Source organism: Lepisma saccharinum, chromosome 18, assembly GCF_977018435.1.
Source record: "Lepisma saccharinum chromosome 18, izLepSacc3.1, whole genome shotgun sequence".
NCBI lineage: Eukaryota > Metazoa > Arthropoda > Insecta > Zygentoma > Lepismatidae > Lepisma > Lepisma saccharinum.
In genome coordinates this window covers 14,698,966-14,709,159 of record NC_139246.1, presented here as the reverse complement: position 1 = coordinate 14,709,159, position 10,194 = coordinate 14,698,966, and the positions used below count along the sequence as shown (strand labels likewise).

General features: G+C 37.6%; 1 protein-coding gene across 1 annotated transcript; it reads right to left on the bottom strand.

The window, feature by feature from the left end:
• Positions 1 to 5,421: 5,421 nt before the first annotated feature.
• On the bottom strand, positions 5,422 to 9,747 carry LOC146001864 (papilin-like). Its single transcript, XM_083139575.1, has 4 exons — positions 9,673 to 9,747; positions 8,166 to 8,234; positions 6,306 to 6,443; positions 5,422 to 5,831 (listed from the first exon to the last, which is right to left on the bottom strand). Exons 1-4 carry the CDS (start codon positions 9,674 to 9,676, stop codon positions 5,692 to 5,694), a joined length of 351 nt encoding a protein of 116 aa, XP_082995701.1. The 5' UTR covers positions 9,677 to 9,747; the 3' UTR covers positions 5,422 to 5,691.
• Positions 9,748 to 10,194: the final 447 nt, after the last annotated feature.

The window sequence follows — 10,194 nt, the reverse complement described above, 5'->3', positions numbered from 1 at the left end:
CTAGACGTTGAGACATAAATAAACAACCATGAAACGACCAGTCATTGATGATCTTAAGTTAAGAGATTATCTTGTAAAAAGATTTAAGGGATGGAAATCAGAGAACCGTGGAATTTATGAAAAACACAAACAAACAGAACAGCCTGTCATTGATGCTATTAATAATTTAGGTAAGAATATCAAAACTGTTACAGAGCAAAATCAAGATTTGATCACAGAGCTTGTGCCTGTAGCTGCAAGGAACATATTAGATTATCCATTCACCCCACTTTCCAGTATTCATACACCTAGTCCTGTTGCTCCTAGAAGAATTGAAGCTAGTCAGGATCCTATTGAATTGGGTCTTCTTGCTCAAAAATATTTAACCACACCTAAAGACAACAAAGATGAGGTTTTTGGCTTATATGCCGACACAGAGCTTGATGGGAGCATCATACATAGAATTGGTAATTTCAGAGTAACTTTTATGGGAGATGATATAATTGTTTATTCAGAATCTCGTCTCGGAGAAAAAGGTGCTTTTGTTAAGTACCCCGGCACACCTGGATTGTGGGAACTGATGACTAGGAAAAGACCTGGCAGCTATACAGATCAGGATTATGAGCATTACAAAGAAATATTAATAAAATCAGATGCTCTGTACCAGAACAATGATCCCACACAAAAAAGAGTCAAGTCGAGCAGTGGAGCAAAATACAATAATTTAATCAAGCCCATATGGTCACAGATCAAGACTGGCAGTGGAATCAAACAATACAACACCCTGCCTAAAGAATTTGTCTGGGTTGATGATGTCAGGAAACTTGTAGATAGGTTATTGGTGATAGCTGGGGAGGAAAATGCTGGCAACCACAATTTTTACAATGAAAAGGTTGGAATTATGGACATGATAAGCACCAAATTGTCTAATTTTATAGTGAATGACACTAAGGGGATTGGATATCTCATAAAAATTATTAATACTCTACCACCTAAATTTTGGAATGTTTCTGAGGGTCGGGGGCTGGTTAATGACATTATAAACAAACTGCCATTTGAACTACATATTCCAGGCTATCAGTATTGTGGTCCAGGCACAAAATTGGACCATAGATTAAACAGAGGGGATCCTGGTGTTAATCCTTTAGATGCTGCTTGTAGAGACCATGACATAGCATACAACACACATTCCGATCTTGACAAGAGACATGTTGCAGACAAGAAATTAGAAGAGGCTGCATTTGGTAGATTTGTAAGCAAAGATGCTTCTTTGAGTGAAAAAATAGCAGCATTGGGGACCACCATAGCTATGAGCACCAAACAAAAACTGGGGTGGGGGTTGTGAATATGTATATAATAAACCTACAATGAAGGCCAAGGGTGTTATGTATCAAATACCTTATGCAGGTCTCAAATCTCTTAAAACTATTGACAGTCTCTTGACCAAAAAGCAGCGCAAGAAAAAAAGCTCTTGTCTTGCAAAGGGACATGGTATGAAATTGTTGCTTAGTACCCCCCAATTAAAAAAATTACAGCAATCAAGGAAAAAATCACATGTGGGGGGTTTCATATTTACTATCCCTGCCATCTTAGCTGCTCTCGGGGCTGTTGGGAGCTTGGCTGGGGGATCAGCCGCCATAGCAAAAACAGTAATAGATGCCAAGAAAAATAGGGCAGAATTAGATGAGCAGAAGCGCCATAACCTGGCAATGGAGAAAAAAGGCAAAGGTGTTAAGAGAGCCATGAATAAGTTTAAAAAAAACAAGAGCCGCTTACAAACCAAGATATTGAAGCTTTAATCAAGCCATTGGGCATCAAACATTTTAGAGGTGTGTACATGTCTGATTCTTTACCGGAACAACCACTCAACAAAGAGTGTGGCATTGTTAATTTGGATGAGTACAAAAATCAGGGCACTCACTGGATCTGTTATCTTAAATATTTAAACAATGAGGCATTTGTGTTTGATTCATTTGGAGGTGTTCCACCTGAAAATTTAATAAAATATTTAAAATCAGCTAATCTTTATTACAATAATGCCCGTGTTCAAAACTTCAAAGATGTTAATTGCGGACATTTGTGTTTATCTGTTCTCAGATATATGTCTCAAATAAATAAACCATCAATTGAAGATTTTCAAAAGGCCTTGTGGTATCTGAAACATCATGGGAGTATTCCATCTCACCAGCCAAAATTCAATATTGAAACTCAAATTGCATGATGACATAGTGTATCCCAAAACAATAGCTCTCAGAGCATTTTATGGCATGTACTTGATCCCTAATATTACACACCACAACAACACAATTGCAGTAGGGGATCAAAAAATTGTCATCACTCCAGGGCAGTATAATCTGTCCACTCTAAATGCTCAATTACCCAGAGGTATAGTGTTAAGTCAAAATTCTGTCACTCACAGAGTAGAGATTGTGTCTGCTACAGAAACAGTGCATCTGGGTACTATAGGAGAGCTGTTAGGATTTGAGAACAACACAAAACTTGAACCAGCCATCAAACATACTGCTATGAATATACCCAAATTCTTAGCCATAGAGACTCTGAATATTCACTGTAATGTGGCTGAGGGTATGGTCACCAAATCAAATGGCATAGGTACTCACAAACAAACTGGCATCATTGCAACATTCAAACCTAATTCCGAATTCATGGAGCCAATCATCTACAATCCATCCCCAACATTATATTTTCCCGTGTGCCATAATAGAATAGATTACATTGAATTGATGGTCACTAATGAAAAAGAAGAATTAGTTGATTTTGCTGGAGCCACAACAACTGCAATCATAGAGATTAACATTTAAATAAAAATACATACAATGGAAAATATTGAGAGTTATGAGCTACAATCATTCCCCCCAAACAGGAGGACATTTGCAAATTTAAATCAACCCAACACACAGATTGAGGTTGATCTTGATGTAGGGGACGGCTTTATACACCCCCACAGAGCAGATCTATACATCAAATTTGATGTTGTAAAGCTCGATGGAACAGATTATCCGGCAAATACAAATATAAGACTGGTGGACAATTTTGTGCCGCATCTGTTCTCTGAAATTGAGATCAGAAAGCATGGCGTTGTTATAAACAGAGTGGATTATCCAGGCATTACCTCCACAGCTTTGGCTACATTAAAATTATCCAAAACCGAGGCTTCATACTACAGAATCGGTGGATTTGAAGCTGGTGATAAGATATTAACCAAGAGCCACACAGTGCTGTTCCCCATGCGCCTGTTGCCAGGATTCTTCTCGGATTACAAAGATATCATGTGGAAGGGTGGTTTAAGAATCACATTTAGAAGAGCTGCAAATGATAATAATGCTTTGATGAGGTACAGTGCCATAAACCCTACAGGAGAAGCTCTGCCTAATACCCTACCTGATGAGGGCAAATGCATTATTCAGACTATGGAGTTAAGAATCCCTGTTGTTGAGTATGAAGCCAGTTATGCTCTTAAATACAAAGCAGATATCCTAAAAAATCCACAGGTTCCTCTGCAATTTTACACATATCAATGCGTACAGAAGCCCGCATCTGGTACCTATTATGAGTTTGATGCTACAAATTCATTCTCCAGCATACAATTTGACATGCCTGATTTTGTAGTGGTATTGTTTCAGACTGGGAGACACAACAATCAGGAAAAAAATTCAAGTAAATTTGATAGCTGCAACATCAAGAACATATATCTTAAAAATGGCAGAAATGAGGTATTTCCTAGAGAAAATTACAATTTAGACATGTCCAAGGGTGATTTCCTCAAATTATATGAGGCTTTTTCGGCTTTCAAAAGAGTCACTACAGGCAATACGGATATGTATTACACACCAGATGAATTCAAAACACGGAGACCCATGTTTGTCATCAATGCTTCAAAAAGAAAACAAGTTGTGGTGAATGACAGAACAAACATTAAAATTATCTGTGAATTTCACGAGGCTTTACCCGATGACACCATATGCAGTGTCATTCTCATAGGTGAAAAATCATATGTTTATGATGTAAGAAATGAGAGAGTCACGGAGCAATTCTAGAAGCCCGATTCAAACACAGAGGCCCTTTGATTACAAAGCAATAATACCAACACTTTGCTGTCAGAGAGGCCCCAGACACTCTACCAGCTTTGAAACCTCAACTGTATTATCAGCTAGCAGTGAATATCTTATGTGTGGGCAGTTGTATATATTTCAATCTTTTATCAGGACTCGAACCCAAAGCCCCTGATTACAATGCAGCAATATTAACACTTCTCAATATGGAATATGCCCATATTTTACCGGGTTCTGAGACCTTAATGCAGACAAAATTGGATTTTGAACTGCCATAATATTTTCTAAGTCTTTGCCTAGGCTCATATTATCAGAACAGAATTGCTTTCAGAATGAAGGGGGGTCAGTTCATTGCCACTGTGTGAAAATATGTATTTTTATCTCAATAATCTTTGTTACACTTTTACATGTCGCAGACATGTTACACTTTTCCCCCTGTCGCACAGAAAGATTAATGGCCCCTTCAGTGAATAGAAAAATCATTAATGCCCCCTTCTAGCGTGTAGATTTTATCTCTTGCGTGCCGGCAAGGCATGGAGGCAAAACATTAGTCTTTTGATAGATTCATGCATTTCCGAGCTATAATTGTTTACCCCAAGCAATGGAATTGATCAGAGATTGGAAAAAAGCAGGCAACAGCTCAAATTTGTATATTAAATTAGATCTGTAAGTTATAGAGCATAGAAATATTGCCAAAAAAGCCATATTTTTGGCAAGTTTATAAACAACAATCACACAGATATAGCTTTTACACACATGGCCGAATCTGTCTGAGCAGAGGAGGGAGGGGGGTTTCAGATTTGGGGGCTATCAACGAGCAGTAATTATTCAAAATCTCACTTGTGGACATATTATTTTGCCACATGTATTTCAATCTATCAGGACTCGAACCCCGAGCCTTTTGTTTACAAGACAACAATATTATCATTTTGCCATCAGGGGAGGCTTCATATTTTATGAGGACTTAAACCCAAACCTCCACACCTGAAAAATTAGGGTATAAGCCCCTCTTGCCATTGTCTTAAGTATGGGTAAATCTATCTGTTGAGCCCTCGCCTTTTCTACACTAGAAATTCAGAATTTCTTAAAAATCAGAGCATATCACACCTGAAGAATTGGGGTACAGGCCCCATCTTGGCATTGTTTTAAGTGTAAGCAAATCTGATTGTTCAATCAAATAGCCTCGCCTTTTCTACACTTGTAAGTGGTCCTGTCCCCACCACAAACCCCACTACTGTAGAGTGTATCATTTTGCCTGTCTGATTAGAACTTTTCTTGTGCTAACAAAAATTGAATTTAACCAAAAACATTTTTCAATATTACAGAGTTTTTAACGCTTTCAATTTTTCTTACGGTGTTCGGTGTTGTACAGAATATTACAACATGGCAAGAAGGAATATCAGAATACAAATCAATATTGCAGTTTATTTCAGTACTCACTATATATTACACAGATGTGTTGTTATTTTTAGTAATCTTAATGCAGCTAGAAACTTTTAACAAAAGTAACAGTCTTTTGGAATATGTTAATACAGTGTTTTTACTTTATGCAAAAATGTTGCATATATTCGTGAAATATACGCGTAACATTGTCAGTAGAACTAGACATGAATGTAAATGTCGGACGCTTTTGCACTATTTATCCTCTTGGATTCTGACATGTATGTCCGCACCCATTGCTACAACATTTCTGGTTACCGGGACACGAGTTGTCGGATCGGCAGGCCTCAACACAGGTTCCAACTTGGCCTGCTCGCACTGGGCAGGAACCTGGTTTTCCTGAAATAAATTGTTTTAATGTAAGTATCATGTAACGACAGAAACACTTGCCTGGCACTGTACAGTCACTGATGGGTTGTAACCAAGGTGGATTGATTTAAATCAGGCTGATTTAAATAACTTAAAAGAAATAATTTAGAAAATAATGTACATAATGATTTTGTATATATCAGAATCACTTTTGTGAAAATATGTTAATCCCGTAATCATTTAATTGTGTTAATTAGGTTCTACGAAAGGAAACAAAATGTATATACTGATGGTGTGAAGCTCATACGAAAGGAAATGTAATATGTAAATTGTAAACACACTTCAACTTCAAGATTTCAAGCATCAGGCCCAATTTCATCTTAATCCGACCCTGGCCGTGTAACCAACCAATGAAAACCTCGGGACTCGTGTGTGTGTGTGTGTATCTGTAAAGATGGCTAGTTCTGCTATAATATTTTAACAATACGATATTGTTGCACTAACCTCCAGTGTTGGTGCTAATGCAGTTAGCAACTGGGCAACAGGGGGACCTTACACACGTTACCCGCTGACTAACACACCGCTGGCCTCTTGGACACTGAAACCTCAAGCAAGGGTCTAAGCAGCTCCCGCTTCCTCCTGCTGAGAATGTAGAACTAAGTGTAAAAACATCGGAAGGCGAAGAACATCGAAATGTAGAACTCTCATGTTGCATGTAAAACTACTTTAATAAACAACTTTAAAGAAATCGAAGTAAATATGTTTTATTAGAAGGATTATAAGTAGGGCTGGGAAGTTGAGGAAAAATCCTTTTTTGCCTTTGCTAGTGTCCAAAGAAGAGGCCCAACATAATATATGTTCATTTTGGTTCATTGAAGGCCAGAAAAAGGTTGGTTTTATTTGTCTATTTTTGCCTTTTACGGCGTTTTTTGGCTTATTGGTCCTTTTTTAGCCTTTTTTTAAGGTCTTAACGGCTTCTTTTTGAAACTTCACCTTCTTTTGACTACGTTTTTACTGCCCATTCTCAATTCGAATCATCATCAGTTCATCACCTCTTAAACATCCTTTCTGTAGTAAAGAAATAAAAAAAAGAAAGAAATATATTTGAACCATCCCTGAAACGAGAGAAACATTTTTGGACGACTGAAGCCGGTACAGTACAAGGTCCTTTAACCGTAACTTGTCTGGAAGGTCGCTCTGTAAGTGGCAACTTTCTCTTGTTTTGAAGCTTTCAGCACGGTGTATACTACCAGACATCACACGCCTGCAAAGATCTAAAGATGCCGCGCAGAGGGAGGGGGTGGGGAGGTTAAAACTGAAGTTATTAATTAATTTGGATCACATTTATACGTCCTTTTTTCCGTTTTTAGTTTTTTTTTTATATATTTTAGGTCTTTTTTTATAGGTATTGTTTTGGCAAATGATAGGTCTTCAACTTCCGAAGCCCTAATCATATGAGAAGAAATTTAAAATATCATTGAAGCTCTATTATAAGAGATAAGTTTATTTTGCATGTCGCGACATTCCTTTGTGTTTAATTCTTGTCTCTTTATACAACCAGTAGCATATGCACATACAACATTCATGTGAATGCGGAAGAGATTATAATAGAGAATTTGATTGATTGATTGATTGATTTAGTTTATTTTACTTCGCGTTTTGTGCCTCTTGGCTAATTTGCGAAGATGAGGATGAGTGATGAAAGGATGAAATTGATGAATGGACATTCACAAACAACCAAGCCCGACCAGGATTCGAACCCGGGACCCTTGGCGTCGCAGCGTAATAGAGAATTTGGACGCCTCGTAGAGAAGATGCAACATTAACGCAAGAAATATATGCGCGAGGAGACATGGAACGAATCGCAGAGAAACCAATCGAACAGCATAACAAAGAACCAAACTGAAAATCAAAGAAGCCTTAATAATAATTGGAATACCACACACGGTATGTTCTGATGGAGAGCCACCATTTGCAATAACTTAAATGGAACAAAATGTAGTATAGACTTCGGTGAGGAATAGTGCACGCAAAACATAAAATCACAGGTGTTTCCTAGATTCGATCTTACCAACCAGCAAAACACAAATTGTAGATAGAAATTTCGAGACATGCTCTCTCAGAACATTGTGTTGGAATAAGTAGTACAAGGCAATGACTAATGTTAGTAAAGGGTTATTGACACTAACGTTTGTAGAATTGTGAAAAAATGGTGTGTTTTAAAAACTTTAATTCTGTATGAGGGGCCGGTATGAGGCAGTATTTTAATTCGAAGCTTCATCACCTTTAACGGCGAAGGACAATACAAAGATGTGAAACAGATCACAACAGGAGACTAAAGTAGCATCTCTAACCCTTACTTACCTCCTTGAGCAATTGCTTGTGATATCACAATCACCACAATGAAAAGCGACAAGATCATCGTCATCTTTCCTGTCAATGAAGAAAAAATATGTTAGTATTCATATATGGAATAAATTAAGTTACTTTGTTATTTTTTATAACCAATCGTATGTTTTTACATTTCCTAATGTTTTCACATTAATCGCAACAAGAAGAACTGGATAAAATTTGATACAAAAAAGCACGAGAAAACAAGCATATGTATTAGTCACTGAATGCTACGTTAACCGATACACCACGTGAAACATTACACGGGAAAAGTAGTGTTATCCTACGTTAATTTAAGGCAAAGCTATCCATTACGCAATTACATGCTTATTAAAATCGTAAGTGGGAGTTATGCATTTTTTTTATTTTAGTAATAACTGTGATATATTCGACCAAATATTCGTGTATCTGATATTCTCTCTTTCCCTACAAAATTGTACCAGAGATAACCTCCAGCCGTACAAAGCCACAGGTTTCAAGTTCGAACCCTTGGTGAGGTACACCCAACGGCAAAAGAAACAGAAGGCGAATAGTCCACCATCATTTTCATTGTCTGTTTTCCACAATGTTTTGATCTTGAATTTAAATAGAAATGTTAATAGGCCGAGGACAACATCTGCTTGGTAACAATAGAATTGAAGACTAAAATTGGTAAACGCTGTAAGTGCCACAATAATTCAAACACCGTTTTCCACATTAAACTGTGAAATGTGCCATGCTTTATAATGTGGTAAACGTGAAGAGTGGCTGGTAGCCCTATACATAGTTCAAAGGGCGTGTAAAGAGGTCACTAGTGTGAACGTTCTTACGGGTTGATGTGCGGAACGATGTGATTTTCCAACACTTTCGCTTTTGGCACTTACAACGTTTACCACTTTTAATCCTCAATTACATTCATTATAACAATACAGGAAGTACAGTAAAAAGAAAATGAACCTACTGGTGGATAATTTGCCTACTATTATCTTTGCGATGACTATACATTTGTCATTGTGTTTGTTCCCTCCTCTAGTTCATAAATTTACCACCCATCTTAATTGTCATTATTACCCTACGCAAGTTTGAAAGAAACATAAACTAACACAAAATGTTACCTACAAACAAAATAAGAATTCCATAAAAGGTGGAAAACTACGTAAACTGTAGAAAGTTTTGCTACCATTTGAAGGTACCCTGAAAACAATTTCATATGAATGAGAAAGTGATGTGTATTTTTTGTAATTTACACAAATAATTGTACTATAGTTTTAATTTGGCCTCACAATAAATTATATATACATATCAGAACACAAACCTATCTACATTAGTTTTCAGTATGTTGGCCCAACGTAAAAACCAAGCGTTGGGCCAACACGGCCAAAATTCCCGTTGCCCAACAGCATGGTCTTACTTTTGGCCACCATTTTTAGTACGGTTGGCCCAACCACATTTGGTTACTATGGATTGCCAAAAGCTAATAACGCCATACGTGTTTACTTACCCATGTTTAAGTTGCTTGAAGTTCTGTGGTAAAGAAGTTGGACGATTAACGTGAAACACTAACGGAACATTTAGATATGAAACCTATATAAAGGAAACACACCACTTCCTTATTGATCTACTTCTGCAGTTGTTTGTTTTCTTTGCGCAGACGGGGGATGTCCCCCGCCTTTTTAATTCATAAGGAAAGACTTCGCAACGTGCTGGAGAAAGTGGTTGAGGTAATGCCCTTGATTGGCAACGTGAATACAAAGAGGATAATGGACGCTGATCTGATTCTAGTTATTCCAGGTTGGGCCTCAGATGCTGTGAAGATTGATGGAGGGAAAAGATCTCTACCACATTGATTGCGAGAACAGGTCAATAACTTGTTGCGTGTCTTTCTGGATGTTGTTATTGCAAGTTGACCTTGAACTTGGTTAGCTGGAAGGAAATTGGTGCGGGGATTTGTAATGCGTTTTCCTCGTTGGTTCAAGGACTTCCTTTTGTTTACAGCAGATGTGCAGGTGTAGCGACGGCGGAA